Source organism: Cololabis saira, chromosome 3, assembly GCF_033807715.1.
Source record: "Cololabis saira isolate AMF1-May2022 chromosome 3, fColSai1.1, whole genome shotgun sequence".
Taxonomy (NCBI): domain Eukaryota; kingdom Metazoa; phylum Chordata; class Actinopteri; order Beloniformes; family Belonidae; genus Cololabis; species Cololabis saira.
The window spans coordinates 26,130,225-26,149,135 of record NC_084589.1 but is presented as its reverse complement, the minus strand read 5'-3'; the positions used below and the strand labels follow the sequence as shown (position 1 = coordinate 26,149,135).

Genomic DNA, 18,911 nt, shown 5'->3' with positions numbered 1-18,911 from the left:
TTGATAGAGAGAATACTTGTGTTCCACATATTGATTTGGCATAGATTTTACATCAACTATACTTACTGACACAAGCATCCTTATTTATCCAGTCTGCAGGCTGGTATTATTATTGGAACACTGGCTTGTGACCTGCTTAGTTGCTGGGCTCCAGTGTCCTGCCCAGGGACGCTTCTGACTGTAGGGTAGCTAACTCTGTTAATTAACAGAGTTTAAGTTTGACTTTTAAGGTGAACCAAGTTTAAAATAATAAGGAAAACTGTATGGTTAAAGGAAAACAATTCATGTTCTTTATTTATCACATTTTGTGTCAAACGAAAGAAAACCTTTCATATGCGCAAGAAACGCTTGAACATGGATCAATGTGGCTCAGGGTTGCTATATCTGCAGAAACTCAGCCACATGGGTTTGGGCATTTTCCATAATCCATTTCAAAACTTATCTTGTAACCATTTCAGCCACATCTGGTTTTCTCCTGGTATTCCACCTTCATGCGTTTTAGGTTGATTGGTAATTCTCAGTTGTCTGTAGGAGCCGAACTGAACATGCAAGCTTATCCATCTCTATTTGGCCCTCTGGGTTACATAAACAGTGTACTGCATATACAATTAACACCTCTTAACTGACAGTGTGGGACTGAACAGGGTGTAGAAGATGAATAAGTGGAGGAATTCACAAGTGATAATGCTGATCATATTGTGCATAACATTATAAAACTCATCAGTGTGTTGCTGTTTTATTTGGATGGTAATTTGTGCATTATGCTCCACAGAAAATAAAAATAGGCAGGCATTAAAATGGCACCCAGGGAACCCTTTAGTTCCAGATTAATTAGAAACAGGTCCAACATCAGCGGACCCGTCTATAATAAGTCAATAGAGTTCCCTTAATGCCATATCTCACATTCAGAATACATTAAAATGAGCTAAATACTGATAAGTTACATTGCACTGAGATATTTGATCAAATAAAGAAAAAAAAAAAAGAACCATTTAATCAAAGTTCCTGAAGAGAAGTATGGCTTCTGTAACACATGGTTTTTAAAAAACAAAATGGAAAAAACAAACAGTCAAATCAACTACCACAAAAAGTGCATAAAAGGTAAACGTATCTGACAAAAACTGTGAAAAAAGCCATAAACACTGGTTTTCTCTACAAAGACTGTCAACTATTAGTATTTACACACAATTGGTTAATTAAACACATCTGCATAGGCCTTAATATTGTGCAATAAATACTGATTGTCTTCACTGTTATCATCTGCAATTGCATAGCCCCATCGCCGTGTTTTTGTTTTGGTCAAATCAACCCTATAACTTAAGTATTTTTTTTTATAATGTAGCATTGATACATGCAATAATACAAGATATAAGCATAAGCCACACTTAGGCAAAGAGCATTGTACCAGTAGTCTGATATGCACCATTCAGTAAACCAGGCAGTACACGTTTGTATACCAAGGCAGTGTTTTTGTTTTCTCTCCTCAATAACTGTCACTCTCCATTTAGGCACTAATCAATGGCAACGCTACCTCGCCAACTTTTCCTTTGGCCAGATGTAAGCACATTTTAGAGTGTACTATCCAGAGTGTTGTAGTTGTCTTTGAGGTTTTTAAGCTCCAGAAAGTGTCTGGGCCTCTTGCTGCGCTGCTGTGCTGCAGATGTGAGGTAGGTTGTTTGGGTGGGGGATGAGGGTGGGCTTTCAAGCTCGGTGATGCCGGTCAGGTCTTTGGCAGCAGCTTGATGGTGCTGGCTGTGAGTGCTGCTTCGGCGAGACTTCACACTGAAACATTGTGCGGAGAGCAGATTTGAAACGACACAATCAACATTCCACATTGGGATTAGCTTAAAAGAATAGCTGTGAAAGAGAAATGGGGGGGCAGGGCCAGTGGCTTACTTACATAGAGGCCAGCTCGGCTAGGGCCTCCTGGTATTTTAAAAATTCTGCCTCACCGAAAGCCTAAACATAAAAACAGATGTAAGATCAGTGAAGACATTATCTACAGAATCCAGAACATACTCAGCATCTTGTTTTCAGAGGCATCCTTTGCTCAAAAGTCTTTCCAAAGCTTCTGTAAGTGGGCCAGAGTCCACCTGTGCTGAATAAGATATACTTAAACATGCACACAAAAGATAACATATTTGATTTTTACATATTAAAATAAAAAAAACGACAACCTGAGCTCATAGAATTGCAATACACAGACATTTGAGGAAGGATACATGAACTTTTGGAAAGAAGTTTAGAATTGAAAAACACACCAGAATCTATCATTATAAAATGGGAAAAGCTGGAACAAACAAGAGTGAAAAGACTTGGTCAGAGAAGTAAAAGTTAAGTAAATGAACATCATGAATGAACAAATGAACAAATTAAACGGATTGTTTTCTGTGGCATGCGCTGGGAAAGAATACCAGTAATCTCAATACTCGTTCAAAGTACTCGTTTTTTTTATAACATAAAACACTCCAAAAACCTGTTTTTATTTAGCAGCACTTGTGACATTGATTAAAAAAAAAAAAACTTGACTTGACTTGCCTTGAAAAATACATCTTCAATTTCTTTTTCAGTTAAATTTTTTTTTATTACCTAAATATTTTACTTAATCCAATTTAATAAATTCAATGTAAATGTAATTTATTTATTATTTTATTAATAGGAAGGGCATTATCACAATTTTGAGTCCTTTGTGCAAGGATGGCTTACCTCTGCACCATAACGTGCTTTATTGTAGCCATCTAACACAGCATCAATCAGACCGCTCTGGTTGTCTCTGAACATGCAGTTGGAATTCCGCAGCTGTAGAAGCCACGTCCGAAATCGCTTTCCTGTCACGGCGGTGGATGTTCCACCCAGTTCAAAGAAAGGAAACTCTAATGAAAGTAAATGTAGATGTCAATGCAACAATGGGAAACATCTGATGAGCCATCACAAAAAGAAAACACATAAAGCGTTATTAACAGACAGAAAAGCTGACCTGTGTCTCTGATAGCATCCAGGGCTTTCATCCTGTACAAGTAGTCATAGGAACCTGTAATACACGCAAACACACAGCCTCATGAATGAGCTGGCATTATAAATACTCATGTGCATCCTTGAAGGTGTGTTTTTGTGCTCATCTAACCAGAATGATTTAGTCGGTCATCATCTGAAGACAGCAGACGAGGCTCAAATTGGATTTTCTGGACCAGGTTGAGTTTGGCTTCAATTTCTTGTCTTAGTTCCTGAAATATGGACACAACAGCAAAACATATCAACATTTTAGCTAAATAGCAAGACGTTGTACAGGATCACAGTGCAAGTGTGCATTTCACCTTGGGTGCATTGTGGCCAACGGGAGCGTGAGGTCCCCTTCGAGACTTCATGGCAAGACGCATAATTTGTCTTTTAACAAAAATGAAGAGTAAAACAAACACCTAAAGAAAAAGTCAAGAGTTAGAAAATAGATCAAAGTCAAAGTCAAAGTAGCTTTATTGTCGATTCATCACATGTCAAGACATACAAGAAATCGAGAGGACGTTTCCCACTTCCCACGGTGAAACATATAAAGTGCGCAGGCGCAGGCACAACAGATAGACAGACATTCTTAAAAAGTTCACATAAAATAAATACAACACAACATTTACTATTACTAAGATGAGTGCAAAAGACAATTTTTGTAAAAAAGAAGAAAAAGAACCATATTTGGATATTGTGTGCACTATTTAGACATAAACAGTAAACAGTAAACAGTAAATTAAAGTGACACAGATGTTATTATTGTAATTTTTCTGCTTTACATAAGTGTATATACAATGATCAGTTAACCAGTAAAACCACCTGTGTAGGTGAGGCCAAAACAACAAGTGAGCCATGTGCAGATATCTGGGGCTGTCAGGATAAACAACAGCAGCAAATATCCTCACGTTTAATCTATTCAGCCAATTAAATCCTGAATCTTGTCAATAGAAATTATAATAGCAATGCATTACTATTTTATGATAGAAAAGTTTTTTTTGTTATCCAGTTAAAATACAGTATTCTTGCAAATGCTCATTTGGATGTTTAGTTTCTCAAAAATACATGCTAGTCAACAGTAATTCATCTGTATCCCAGACATGCTATTTCTGCTGAGGACATCTAGTTTTAAATGTCTACACAAACGCACCCATAAGAAAGTGTATTATCAAAACAAACTGCATGAAAAACTGTGAACAAGACAGAGGTGGTGAAGGTTTTATGACTGATGTAGTTTAGCTTCTCTTTGGTGGAATTCCCCTACATGTTTTTAAAAATAAAATATGATAATTATTTGGGATACAGTTGTTCGACCACATTCCTTCCATGTAAATAGTATGTTTCAGATCACTGAAGCTTTATTTTCTTGTATAATTTTCAAAGCATCCAATGTGTTGTTTAAAGGAGGTGACATTTGAAAGAGCTGGCTCTCTAATGTAATTGAGTTAAAGTAAAACACTTTAACTCTGTTATAAAAAAAAAAAGTTTGTTTACCTTCAGCTTGCCGCCATTTGAATTTAAACCTTAGCTTCGTCTCTTCCAAACTGAATCCAACTACAACAGAAACAACAGGAACTTGACACAAACTCACCAGACTTCCGTAAGCCATAGCGAGAACAACGTTAACGCTGGACAGGGAACCCTCAGCTTCACCTTCGTTAGACATGTGGGTTCGTTTATATATCTGTATTTAAAGCACATCGAATTAATTTGACAAGATAAGCAGATAAAACGAAAGTTTGACGAAGCTTGTTGCTGTTACATTCCGCCGCCCTGTTGTGTTGACTTCCGCAGTGAGTCACGTGATCTATGGGCCGGTGTTGCCTTCACGCGCTTCACGACGTTTCTGGCTTCTCCTGCCACCTGCTGTTGAAAGAGACTCCATACAAGCAAAATACAGAATTAATTTACTATACTGTATGTGTGCACAATTAAATCCAGAGGTGTCAAGAGTATTTACATTCATTACTCAGGTAGAAGCATAGATACTAGAGTTTAAAAATACTCCTGTAGAAGTTGAAGTATCAACTCAAGTTTTTTACTCAAGTAAAAGTATAAAAGAAAAAGTAATGTAAGGGGGGGAAAAGCCATTGAGGTCAAAAGCCATTGAAATGAATGCATCTTAGTATAATGCAAATATATTAAAGAACCATATATGTGCACTATTGAGCATTAATATGTGTTTCAGAGAGCAGAAGATATGATGACTAGTTGCCTATAAGTATTGTAATGGTGCAAAAAGTAAAACTTCAGAGGCATGTTATCATTTATCCTAACCTTTATTTGAATGTACATCCAAGTTTAGATGCAGGAATCTGAGGACAACGGATGTAAGAACAAAACTGGACAAGAACAACCAAATTCACTCTATCCGGATGGCGCAATTTAACTGGATAGTTTTTTTTTTAAAGGCCGAAATTGAAATAGAGTAACAAGGCTGTTTTTAAAATGTAAGGAGTAAAAAGTACAGATAATTGCGTGAAAATGTAAGGATTAAAAGTAAAAAGTCGTCTGAAAAATAATTACTCCAATGAAGTATAGATAACCAAAATTTGTAATAGTATTTGTACTTCGTTACTTGACACCTCTGATTAAATCCCACATATTTACCATTCATTGAGTTACGTTTTATGCTGCTTGAACCTTGACTCCCAATCAGACTTAATTTGCATGGTACTTTTCATGCAACTTGTGCACCGCAAAGTGTTTACAGTGCTTTAAATATAAATGTAAATGTTTTATTTATATAGCACCTAGGGTTGTCACCTTTCAGAAATAGAAATAAGGGACGCCCCGATTTCAGCAGCACAGGCGCCAAAAAAAGGGACATCCCCAAAACTTCTAAACTGCATAGAAATGTATTTATTTTATATGAAAAAACAAAATGCTTTTATTTAAAGTTTAAAGTGCTTTAATAGCAGTGAACTTGCATGACTGTACAGACAGCCAACAATATAGCAACTGAACCAGCCTCCTATGCTATGTTTTTCCACATCAGCCAAGATGGATAATATACTGTAGCTACAGGTGAAGGTCGGAAAATTAGAATATGGTGTAAAAGTTAATTTATTTCAATAATTCAACTTAAAAGGCAAAACTAATATATTACATAGTCTCATGACATGCAAAGCAAGATATATTAAACCTTTATTTGTTATAATTTTGGTGATTGAATTGTTTATTGATTTCATAAAATATTCTAATTCTTTGCGATTTTTAATTTGGGGTTTTCATAAACTGTAAGTCATAATCATCAAAATTATAACAAATAAAGGCTTGAAATATCTCACTTTGAATGTAGTGGGAAATAATATATTTGTTTCACCTTTAGTTGAATTTACTATGAATTAAGTTTTGCAATATATTTAAATTTTCCGACCTTCACCTGTATATGATGACATCAATCAATAAGAGCATAATATATGTCCGTATTGGTTCAATACGGAACACAACTTTTATTTCCCAATTACGGAACAATTCCGTATTTCAAGGGACGGTACCAACCCTAATAGCACCTTACATCGACCTACAGGTGAACCAAAGTGCTTTACATAATAAACATACAATCAGCAAAATAAAACAAGAATAAAACATATGAACATATAAAACATCAAGGTCAAAGTATAAAAAAGTGTCGCCACGTCTACTGGGTATTAAAAGCCACCCTGAATAAATACGTTTTCATTTTAGATTTAAAAAGGCCCAGGTCAGAGATCGCATGTAACTCACAGGGGAGCTTATTCCAGAGCCTGGGGCAACTGAAAAGGCTCGGTCACCCCAGTGCTTCTGCTTTGACCTGGGCACTTCCAACAAATCTCAGAGCTCTGCCAGGCTCAGGCACCGTTAAAAGCTCTGATAAATAAGGAGGGGCAAGGCCGTTCATAGCTTTAAAAACAAACATTAAAAGTTTAAAATCAACTCCAAAACGAACAGGCAGCCAGTGAAGGGAATAGAGGATCGGGGTGATATGCGGCTAAAAGAAGATTGGGCGATGCCAACAAAAAGTGTATTGCAATAGTCCATTCTGGAGCTGACTAGAGCGTGGATATCACAGCAGAATAGCAGAATATAGCAGAATACACACACACACACACACACACACACACACACACACACACACACACACACACACACACGCACAAACACAAACACACTTTGAACCACACTTTGAAGTGGTTAAAATAAATGCAGGAGATATTGAGGAAATACCATCATTAGTCTGTCATTCAACAAAAATAATTTAATAATGAAATCAATAAAAAGTAATAAAAGAATAATGATAAAGCTCATACTCCATACACAGTGAAATCATTTAGAAATGAGGAAAAGCTAAGCAGAAAAGGCAAGGCAAGGCGAGGCAAGTTTATTTGTATAGCACACTTCAGCAACAAGCTGATTCAAAGTGCTTTACAGAGACATTAAAACATCACATACAAAAATAAAAAGCTTGCAAATTTGAAATTAATTTCCCTCTCTTATCTTCAGAACCAGTTTCACCCTGACTGAGCTGTGCAAATCTTTTTAACCATCCCTAATTTAGCTATCTAAAAGACAGTTAGAAAAGTTTGTCACTGAACTCATGTTATCTAGGGACACAGCGGTATAAAGTTGTGTGCCATCAGTGTAACTATGGAAACTGGCGCTGACCCTCCAGATGATGTCTCCAAGAGGAAACACGTAAATATGCAAGAGTGGTGGACCACTCCCCCGAGTCCTACACCCTAAAGAATGAATTCAAATCAGCAATGTGTCTGCGGAGCCAGGCCATATTTGCATTCATCTGCAGATACACTGAGTGCCATTCTTCTGTAACGGACAAGAGTGGGTGTCTGTGGAGTATTTCCTGAACTATTTACCCCTACTCAGTCACTTGTGTCAGTCCAGATGGGCATTCTGTAACCTACCAGACCTTTGTCTGTGAGGCTAGTTAATAACTGGTCTATTGGTAGCCAATCTTCTTTCTTTTTTTTTTTTGCCTACGCCCAATATATCTGACTCGGTTCAGTGTAACGAGCACAGACAAACATTGAGACATGACAGATTTAGTGCAGCGACAACCACAGTTTCCTCTCTCTCAACGGAAGACAGTAGAAGTTACAGGTGCTTTCAAAACAGTGGCACTGAGACGATGAGTTTCCACTCGTGCACCAAAACTGTAAGTAAAAAAAATACTTTTTATACTTTTTATATGTTTCAACTTCCAAATCTAAGATATTCTTTACTGTGTATTTACAGAACAGTACCACAAATTTTCAACTTACAGTATCCGCAATGCACACAGTTTTGTTGAATGTATGACATCAGGGAGGTGCACACTGACTGTATTCATGCCTGCTGGTAGTTCTGCCTCTTTGTAGTTTCTGGTCCCAATTAAAGGTGCTCTGTTATTATGTATTTTGATAGTGCTCAGCCATGTTTATTGGACTCAGGTTTGCCTGAGGTGGGACGATATTATGAGCCTGTGTTTGGGAAATATCATTCTGGTGCCATTTCACTAAGTTATTTGAACTTTACCTCCACTCCCTTGAGCTACAAAAAGCTGATGTCACAAATTGCAGAGTGTGCAGGCTGTGTTAACATGTGTGTCTGTGTGAATTCCCCGTCTGGCCATTTAGTGGTAGACACACAGAAGTGTAGAGAGGAATGCTGCCCTGTCAGGGGAGGAAAACAACAATGGCAATGGGAGGAGATGGAAAGGCAGAGGGAGGCTGAGAGGAAGAAAAAAGAGAGCGGACAGGATGACAAACCAGTGTAGCAGGTTTGCGTCACTGTACGCAGTCCATCATGCAAAGCTGACGGAAAGAGAGAAGGGTTAGGAACTGATGTCATTACTGTCCACATTACCTGAGTGTGCAGCACAATGGCTTAGGAGACAAAGAGAAGTCACACTTTTGGAAGGTAAGATATTTGCATTTTGAATATGCGTGTGGATAAGCGAGCTAATTTGTGAATGTGTTTGTTTCTTTCGGTTTAATGGAAGTTCAGAGTGTTGCCCTGGTTACGCAGATGGGCGGCTTTGTGAGCTAGCAGAACAGGTGTTTCTGTAAACTGACACGGAGACTCACCTACACTTGAGAGCAGCGCTGGAGACTGTTTACAAAAATTATACACAGCAACCTAGACTAAAAGAATTAAATGATCCAACATTTCATATAATTGGACAAGCTGTGGTCTGTTAAACTAGTTTACTAAATAACCAGATTCAGGAAAACAAAAGAGATCAAAGATAGTTTCACTAGCTTCTGCTGCAGACTCAGATATATAGTCCATCAGGAATTCTACATTGCTTTCTGTGTAAATGAAAGTGCCTATTTCCACTTCTTTAACTATATTATCTGATCATTCTACATCACATCCACGACACTCGGATTTTCAGTCAGTTTCAAGTCCCTGAAACACATTGCACAGAGACTGGTGGTGGTGATTAAACACATTGTTTCTTGCTGAGTGGATTGCTGTTAGGTGAGTTTTTCCAGTTATTGTTTCAGTTTTAGCTGACAGGTAGCCTTAAGTATGTCGCTTGTGTAAACAAACGTTTAATGTGTCTGAAACAGAGGGCTGCTCTGTGCGCTTTGAGTTGGAGGCTGTAGTAAAATGACATAACTGGCATAGCTTTCGGTGAACGTTTTCAATTCTTGTTATATTTTGTTTTGTTTTCCCCTTTTAGTCTCTCCTGTTTTCACATCTCTGCCACATACTGTCCACTATCTTCCTCCACACTGTGATTCTGTTTCACCATTTTGAGTAGCCAAAGCAACCACAATCCACATATCACAACATTCCAGCCTGATCCATTCTGAGGATGGAAATTTGTACATTTTTATGCTTGGCAGGCGATGGCAATGGGAGCTGCTCCCTGAAGTCAAGCAGGGAAACTGAAGAGTCCCCGGGACAGGAAATCAAGAAGAGGAGCCAGAGATCCATCACTTCCAGACCACAAAGCAAAGAATATCTTAATTTTGAACATATCGTTTCTGTTGTGCAACAAATTACACGAAAGCAGTGTAATTACTCAAATGAAGTGCTTTCAGAGGGCAGGGTAAAGGATAGTTGTTTGGAATCTGTTAAATATCAACTTCTCTCTCCACTTTCCTTTTGGGATCTGGCATTTGACAGGAGGTCATTAACTTTGTTTACTCTTGGACAATGGACTTGTCCTTGTTCCCCGCTCCTCTGGGTGAGTACGACAAGCAGAGGACAGGCAAGCAATTCACCGTCCGCTCAGCTAACTCCCCCTCATACAGTCTCACTCGCAGGCCAGGTGTCAGGAAAAGGGAGACAGCTGAAGATGTGGAAGAAAGAGAAAGACAAATGACAGATGCTGCCATAAATGCTGAAAACAAAGAGGAGAGAGACGCTGGATACCAAGCCACAACTTGGAGCAGCTCTGTCAAAGATGAGAGTAAGGAAAAGGATGCATCAGGTTATCCAGTGCCAACAAACCAGAGCAGCAAAGCAGACAAAACCCCTCCAGAGTCTGGCGCTGATGGAAGAGAAAAGACTGAATTTGAAAGGCAGGGGAGGACTGAGGGGAAGAGATACAACCTGCCAAGCAGAAGTAAGAGTTTAGACTGGAAAATTGGAGCAAGAAGCTCTGTTCCAGGTAGCAGAGCTGACACCTCCATAACGTCACCCAAAATAGGAGGTGATCTCAGTGAACAGCCTGGAGGTTTACTGGACGGGAAGATGGGAACTGAGATAGGCATGATGGGCGGGGCGGCATTTTCTGTACAGGACTATAAATCTGCAGGTGCAACTTATAGCCAACACAGGATCTCAGTGAATCCCACGAGCCCGATTTCAAACACCATCAACAGGGGCAATTCTCTCCCTTACAGATTTAGGTCTCAGTCCGGACCTTCCTCAAAGTTCCCGGAGAGTTCTAATGGGCCCAAAGGCGGCGAGAGTATACAAGAGCGAATAGAAAAGCTCCTTGGGTCAGCTAGTGAGAAGTCAGCAAGCTTTCCCAGGCGGTTTTCAGGAGGAGAGAACAAATGTCCATTGCAAAGCAGGATGGCAGTAATTTGTACTCAAAAAGACACCAACACCTTTGGGTGTGAGGGTTCACTTCCTCCAGACACAAATACAGCCAAAGAGAAATCAGCAACTGGACAGAGACAATCACAGTTCCACAGCAGATATTCAGATGAAGTTAAGTGGGGGAAATGGACCATAGAATCAGGCACGAAGTCCCTGGACAGGGCCAGAAGTAAGAACACGAAAGCAGCTCAGATCAGATCAATCAGGACTGCTGGGGAGATTACTGACACTACAAAGCCAAGCAGTTTCTTAGAGATATTCAAAGATTCATCTGAATTCAGTGAAAAAAGCCTGAAGGTAGGCAATGAAGACCGCAGACCACAATTTCAAGATGAAAAAACCAATGAGATGTTGAGTGAAAAAAGTGGAAGACTTTCTGCACAGGAAAAAGAGAAAGAGAAGAATGAAAGAGCAAAAGAACAAACTGTACAGAAGACTGGTTCTGTTGATGAGGATGTGTTTGAGACAAATCCACAGAAGAGTACACTGAATACAGTAGAGACAAAGAAGATGCTGTTGGTTCCTTCTGTGGAGAGCGTGAGAAAGAAGATCAGTCAGTTCGAGGCTCTGACACAGCGAGCAGCAGGGCAAGTCCCACTGCCCAGACGGACCTTTTCTGTGCCAACACCGTTTAGGAAAGGCTTTCAAGGGATAAAGAAGAGCGGCTCAGCAAAAGAAATAAGTGGACGAAGTGATATAGAGGAGGGACTGAAAGAAGCGGGCGAGAAAGAGAAAGCAATGGGAGGAGGAAAGAAGTTTGCATCAGAGAGGTCTTTATCAGTGGACGAGGTTGGACTAAGACGAGGGAAGATGGAGACGGGAGGAAACTGTTTGCTTGATGAGACCAACTTCTCTGAGGATTTCTGTAAAAATTCCAGACTCAAAGAAAAACTGCATATCCCTCTAAATGAAGGAGGTCAAAGACAAAGCAGGAAAACATACTTAGATGAGACAGATTTCTCCAAAGTCTTCCATGTGCAGCTAAACCCACACTGTGAAGCAACTTCTCCAGGTAGTGATGACGACAAGATTCCAACAAACCTCCCGGACAACTCGCCTTTTATTTCACCTTCACCACAAACAGAAAATGATGGTTGCATTGCAGAAAAGAAGAAGACACGTGACCTCACAAATGCAGACGAATCTGAAGGTTCAGCCGCTCCTCCTCTCCCTCTTACTCTTCACAACTCCTCCTACAGCGACCTCTCTGGCCTGCACTATTCAGATGTCAAAACAGTTGGCCCAAAGGGGAAGAAATTTAAGTTTGACCCATCTGCGTGGCTAGCTGGCTTGAACCCAGACTACAAGGTTTTCGATGATGATGAAGATGATTATGAGGATGATGATGAAAGCACACAGGTGGATGAAGATTCGAACTATGACTCAGACTCTGGGGAGTCATCGGGGACCATCACCAGCAATATGAGCCAGTCAGATCGCAGGAGCTTTTCTGTCAGGTAGGAAATATTTATATCACCAGCTTTCCCCCTTGATGGAGGTCGTCGTTAACGTAACGGGTGACTGTTTTTCCTCCAACACTCTTTCTGCTAATGCTAGTCTTTCTGAGCTGTGGAACTTTGCTGGACCTGACTCTGACCTGGATGAGGACAATGACGTGTGGCAGTCAACAACCCGGCGATCTGTCTCAATGTGCTCAGATATCTCAGATGTCTCAGTCTTCTCCTGTGTGTCCATGCTTCCCACTGAAGAACTTGACAAGCTGCTGCAGGATGTGAGGAAACTGGGGGACGACGCCTTGCAGGTACAATGACATCATTTCTTTACTTTGTTGTGGCACTCAGCCAGTAATACTTATGAACACTTTAAACATGCTGGGTTTTTTTCTGTCTGTAGTTGCTCTGGTCATTTCAATAGCCTCTCCTTTCTGGTGTACATACATCTACATTTGCTATTTATTTTGCTCCCCTTGGCCAATCCACTGCAAAGCTGCAACAAAATCGTTTTGTTTTTTTAAATCATATATAAAATAGACCACCAAGTTCTCTGGGCCTAAGTTCATTCAAGAGGACTATAGTGGAAAACTGATGTGATCATACAAAGCAAAGTTCATAACTGCTGCAGCAAATCATGGACACATTCTCCAGGCTCCATTCTCCGGAGTGTGATTATTAGGCTTGCACAATCGATAACAATGTATAGAGGTTCTGAAGCCTGCAAAGTATTTGTATTTATCAATTTATGAAATTAAAAACATATTTATACAAAATGGGTTATACATGGTCTAAACCGTTAAGCCCATGTCTACTTTGGAGCCTTAAACTGTGTAGTCAGTGGTTCAGGTTAAACTACCATTTTTCTCATACCACAAGGAGAATAAAAGAACTAATTCTTCCCCTCCTTTTATCAAAGTTCTCACATTTAAATGTCCATTAATGATATAAGATGTTCTTTGAAATGACAATATAACAACATTTTAATATTTTTTATGTTGTCTCTCTTGCAGGACACTGATGGTGTGCAGGTGGTGGTTCTCCACAAGGAGGTAGGGGTAGGACTCGGCTTCAGTCTGGCAGGAGGCGTGGACCAAAATAAGCCTATAACCGTGAGAAAAAAAAAACTTGTCTCTCAATAGAAACATTTAACGTTTAACCCTCTCCTGACCTTCTTGTTTGTTGATTTCCCCACTTAGGTTCACAGAGTGTTCCACTCAGGCGTTGCTGCCCACGAGGGCTCCATAAGGGAGGGAGACCAGGTTTTGTCAATCAACGGCACCGCACTGAGTGGAAGTCCCCACTTGGAGGTTCTAAGGGTTCTAAAGAAGGCCAAGGCTAAAAACCCGGGAGTAGTGGTCTTGAGAAGAGGTGATGTCAGCAGTCCCTTAAATAAGGGTGTACAAGAATGTAATGAGGAAGCAACACAAGCTCAATATGAGACAGGTGGGAGAAGGAGCTTTACAGAGAGATACAGATCTCGCAGCACTTGTTCACACTGAGGTTCTGTGTCTGTGTCTCCGTGTTTCCCAGGTCAGCGTGTGCAACTGCAGAAGAAAGGCCGGGATCTCGGCTTCAGCCTGCAGGGAGGTGTCGACTCCAGCGAGGGGAACAGACCTCTCACCGTAAAGAAGATTTTTCAGGGTGAGAAGTTAAAGTTTCTGACATTTATGCACTCGTTTAGGAGCTGTCTTACCCCATGCAGTTCCACATGCCCAAACTCCTGCAAACTCCTAACTCTTAAAGATTTCATGAACATGGGTTTGCAAACATTTCTAGGATTAACAGAAATAATCAGTGGTGGACAGTAACGGAGTAAATTTACTTGAGTACTGTACTTAAGTACATATCCAGAGGATTTGTACTTTACTTGAGTATTAGATTTCTTTGGTACTTATTACTCTTACTTGAATACATTTCCAAGAAAAATATTTTTACTTTTACTCGAGTAAATTTCTAGGAAGGCTGAAAAGTACTCGTTACTTTCAGGTCTGCTCTTTTTTCTTCTTCCCTAAAATCCTATTGGACACAAGCTGTTTTTGTCAAAGGAGGAGACCTATCACAGTGCACGCTCTCCACTGGGATGTACGTAAAGCGGAAATACGTCAAGCCTCCTCAAAACGATACCGCCAAAGTAGCCTGCGTTTGTCAAGACTAAGCCGCAACAAGTCAAGACATAGCCGCAACAATTAATTTAGAAAAAATATAGTAATTTACTGATGTGGAAAATAAGAAATTTACTCTTACTCTTACGTTTACTTAAAGTAAATTTAAAAGCATTTACTTTTGGATACTTAAGTACCTTTAAAAGCAAGTACTTTTCTACTCTTACTCGAGTAACATTTTGACTGAGCTACTTTTACTTGTAACGGAGTAAATTTTGACCAGTAGTATTTGTACTCTTACTCAAGTACTGGGGTTGAGTACTCTGTCCACCTCTGGAAATAATCAATAACTTCATTCAAAACCTCTTAAAATTCATACATTAATCCATCATTATTTCTCTCTTTCTTTTTTGCTTGACTGAAAGCAGTGGAGGAAGATTGTATGTCAAAATTGAAGTACAAGTATTACTATTACAAATATATTGTAACAATACTCTTACAAAATAAAAGCTGTGCATTCAAAATATAGCACTTAATACATCCATCAATCAATTTAACTTTTGCTTATCACAGTTCGTGTTGCAGGGGCAGCATCCCTATCAATGATAAAACGTGATCAAAGATAAAAAGGAATAATAACATGAAAATGTCACTGTATCCACAATCTTATTCTTGTAGTCACTACCCAGGGTTCAGCTGATTCCAGCACAAAAAGGGCAAAAGGCCAAAGTACTCCCCCAGACAGGTCGTCAGTCCAACGCAGGGCCACAAACAATCATACACGCTCACACTCACTCACTCAGTCAACCTAACATACATGTATTTGGACTGTGTGAGGAAGTTGGGGTACCTGGAGAAAACCCACACAAGTACGAAGAGAACAAACAAACTTCACACAGAAACTCCTGCCGCGAGCTCAACCAAGAACTTTCATGCTGTGAGGCAACTCACTTATTAGTGCTAACCACTAATAACTAATAACTACCGAGTAGGTACTAGTGGAAAAGTGCCATACCCCCACTTACCACCAATTATCTGATGATGGTTGAATTTTTCAGAATTATATTACTTGCCGTTTTCATACAATGTCTCTCTTTCTGTCCTTCATGACTTCCCATTTTATATTTGCTTAAATGTTCTGACTTGGATGAAGTTGCTCAATGAAGAGGCAGAAAAAACATTCCCTTCATAATGATGCCATCAAAGGTTCAGACGAATGAATAACAGTTTTTTCTCAAATGTTATATTTTTGCTTTTTTCCCTCAGGAGGTCCCTTTGACAAAGTATGTCCTGGTGATGAAGTTATAGAAATTGAAGGCATGAGCATGGTGGGGATGAGACGTCTTGATGCCTGGTCATTCATCAAGAAACTTCCACCTGGTCCTGTGGAGATGGTGCTACGTCGCCCCCTGAAACATGTGCCATCATGAGGACTGTAGAGGTCATTTATCCTCTGTACAATGAGGGTATGCCAATGAGCCAGAAATTAAAAGCCGTCCTTAAGAAACAGCATCACCTGCTGGGATAAATTTGAACTGCATGACAACAGCTAATAAGTAGTCATTATGACAACAGGCGCTTGAAACCAGGTCAAAAAAATATTTCTCACTTGCTCTGCTTGTATGATCTACCTCAAAGGCGTGCCATGTAGGTATTCGCCATCATTAAGTCATATTCATTTGAAACAGAATTATTTTTCATTACATTTAGCAGATCCTTGCAAAGCGACTTACAACAGAGGAATAGGATCAAGCCACAGTAACAAAGTAGATCACAAAGTGTGTGGACCAAGTCAACATTCATATGAGTGCAGCTAAGACAACATTCAAGCTCAGTTTGGGATGTAAAACTGCACTTTTTTTTGGATAACAGTTTGTATTATCTGAAGTTGTAATTTAGCACTTGTAAATAAAAAATATATTGTCATAGATTGTGAATAACTGCTTGTCAAAGTTTATATGTTTTTTTTTAAGCCTGTCTTTCACCAATAACAATGTGTATATAGGCTCCAGCAGCCAGATTTATTTGTTTGTTTGTTTATTTGATGACAAAAAGCATTTCTGCCAGTAAAGGTTTCAGGTGATTTAAATGAGTTGAAGGAACAAACTGAGGGCATTGAAAGGTGTGACTGGAAGAAGACTTAATATGACACTTTCCCAGGATTCAAAAGACATTACTTATGAACCAGGTTAAAGGAACTTCAGCATATAATAACCACAAATTAGATAGTGTTTTACCTCTCTCACGTGGCTCCTCAATCATCAGTAGTTTCAGCCATTTTGCTCTGATGCCTTTTAAAAAGGCAACAAACACAGTTATATATAGTATAGTATAGTATAGTATAGTGGGTATGTTTCCATCTGCTGGTTATGCTGCCACGTAATTGCTTTTGTGGTGGCATAATACATGGTAACAACCACTGCAGGACCATTACTTATGCATACTGTGCACTGCAGTGTACACAGTAGACAATATGCAGTCTCTAAAATGGGGGTCAGGTAAAGCCTGGGCTATACTTGCTGTTGGTGCTTGCGTTCGCGTCTGTTCGTGTCCGTTCGCCTGCACCACCAACCGCAACGTCGCTCGCGTAGTACGCGAGGAGAGCGCGTCGTACCGGCGGTGACCAATAGGGGGCAGTAAGCAGAGCAACAGTTGGAAAAGTGAATAAATATTTAGTAGTAGAGGTAGTAGCAGTAGCCGATTAGACCAACAAACAAGTTAAACATGACAATATTGGATGATGTAGGAGATTATAACATTGCTTTGGTTGCGATCTTGGCAAAGGAAACAGCGCCAGCGACCTCCGCGCCGTCACTTGTGGCCAGCTGGTATCAGACCGGGACCAGCTGGTATCAGACCGGGACCAGCTGGTAACTGACCGGGACCAGCTGGTATCTGACCGGGACCAGCTGGTATCAGACCGGGACCAGCTGGTAACTGACCGGGACCAGCCGGTATCTGACCGGGACCAGCCGGTAACTGACCGGGACCAGCCGGTATCAGACCGGGACCAGCTGGTAACTGACCGGGACCAGCTGGTATCTGACCGGGACCAGCTGGTATCAGACCGGGACCAGCTGGTAACTGACCGGGACCAGCTGGTATCTGACCGGGACCAGCTGGTATCTGACCGGGACCAGCTGGTAACTGACCAGCTGGTATCTGACCAGGACCAGCTGGTAACTGACCAGCTGGTATCTGACCGGGACCAGCTGGTATCTGACCAGCCGGTATCTGACCGGGACCAGCCGGTAACTGACCGGGACCAGCTGGTATCTGACCGGGACCAGCCGGTATCTGACCGGGACCAGCCGGTATCAGACCGGGACCAGCCGGTATCTGACCGGGACCAGCCGGTATCTGACCGGGACCAGCTGGTATCAGACCGGGACCAGCTGGTAACAGACCGGGACCAGCTGGTATCAGACCAGCTGGTATCTGACCGGGACCAGCGGCACTTGCGGGCTGAGCGAGAACTGCAGGTCGCTTACGCGTTCAGTGTCTTTTTGAGAACGTGCACGTCGACGCATCAAATGAACGCAGGATACACGTGGCGGCCATGATGCGTACGCGTACGCGGTCTGAACTGCAAGTATATCCCAGGCTTAAGTGCTCATTCTTGTTGGTTTGCTTCAGATCAAAGGCTTTTAGAGTGAGTTTGACGATTTTTACGAATTGGGTTTAAGTGCATGTAGCTGGCGTATGGGCATTTTAATGAATTACCTAGCACCTAACACAAGCTCACAGATGCTCATGGAACCATCAAAAACTTAAAGGGGACCTATTATGGCATCTAATACCTACTTTAAACAGGCATTGAATGTCTTAAAAACAAGCTTTTGATTGTTTTTGCTAAATAAATTAGAAATTCAGCTTCTGAGCCATGTCTTTATCTTCCCATTCTCGAATCTCATTCTCTATGAGGGATTCTGAGTGGGCGGGGAGGCTATGATAATGAGGCTCTGTGCTGATTGGCTGCCTGAAAACGCGATACATGGATACACAAAAATGGCGGAAGCTCTGGCCAGCGGAGTTGTGGGCGTGGTTAAACGTTAACGCATCGGAGGTCAACCGATGCAAATTGCATTTTGGTTACGTAACGAAAGGGAGCAGAATCTGAACGGCTCGTGAAGCCACATCACACTGGACGGCTCATCCGGGCGGCTGTACAGACACTACAGAATTTGGTTGCTTTCCTCCTTCTCTGAGTTGGCAGGCTGAGGGGAGACCACTTTATATATGTTAAAGCAAGAGAAAATGTGTTTTTCATTATAGGTCCCCTGACTGATTTGTGGCTTCGGAGACCAAATTCTTGCTC

At 40.7% G+C, this 18,911-nt stretch overlaps 2 protein-coding genes across 5 annotated transcripts; one reads left to right on the top strand and one right to left on the bottom strand.

Moving 5' to 3' along the window:
- Window positions 1-276: 276 nt before the first annotated feature.
- On the bottom strand, window positions 277-4,784 carry c3h1orf43 (chromosome 3 C1orf43 homolog). 3 transcript variants are annotated; one of them, XM_061718384.1, is made up of 7 exons: window positions 4,589-4,784; window positions 3,315-3,416; window positions 3,125-3,224; window positions 2,978-3,031; window positions 2,707-2,873; window positions 1,901-1,959; window positions 277-1,782 (listed from the first exon to the last, which is right to left on the bottom strand). In XM_061718384.1, exons 1-7 carry the CDS (start codon window positions 4,661-4,663, stop codon window positions 1,569-1,571), a joined length of 771 nt encoding a protein of 256 aa, XP_061574368.1. In that variant the 5' UTR covers window positions 4,664-4,784; the 3' UTR covers window positions 277-1,568. The 3 variants fall into 3 exon arrangements, with proteins under 3 accessions (XP_061574368.1, XP_061574369.1, XP_061574370.1); XM_061718385.1 differs by having other exon boundaries at window positions 2,707-2,828; XM_061718386.1 differs by having other exon boundaries at window positions 4,492-4,624.
- Window positions 4,785-8,082: 3,298 nt separating this feature from the next.
- Window positions 8,083-16,523, top strand: si:dkey-92i15.4 (uncharacterized). Of its 2 annotated transcripts, none has more exons than XM_061716853.1 (7): window positions 8,083-8,152; window positions 9,831-12,494; window positions 12,595-12,799; window positions 13,502-13,600; window positions 13,688-13,934; window positions 14,022-14,132; window positions 15,860-16,523. In XM_061716853.1, exons 2-7 carry the CDS (start codon window positions 10,144-10,146, stop codon window positions 16,021-16,023), a joined length of 3,177 nt encoding a protein of 1,058 aa, XP_061572837.1. In that variant the 5' UTR covers window positions 8,083-8,152; window positions 9,831-10,143; the 3' UTR covers window positions 16,024-16,523. The 2 variants fall into 2 exon arrangements, with proteins under 2 accessions (XP_061572837.1, XP_061572836.1); XM_061716852.1 differs by lacking the exon at window positions 8,083-8,152 and adding an exon at window positions 8,700-8,895.
- Window positions 16,524-18,911: the final 2,388 nt, after the last annotated feature.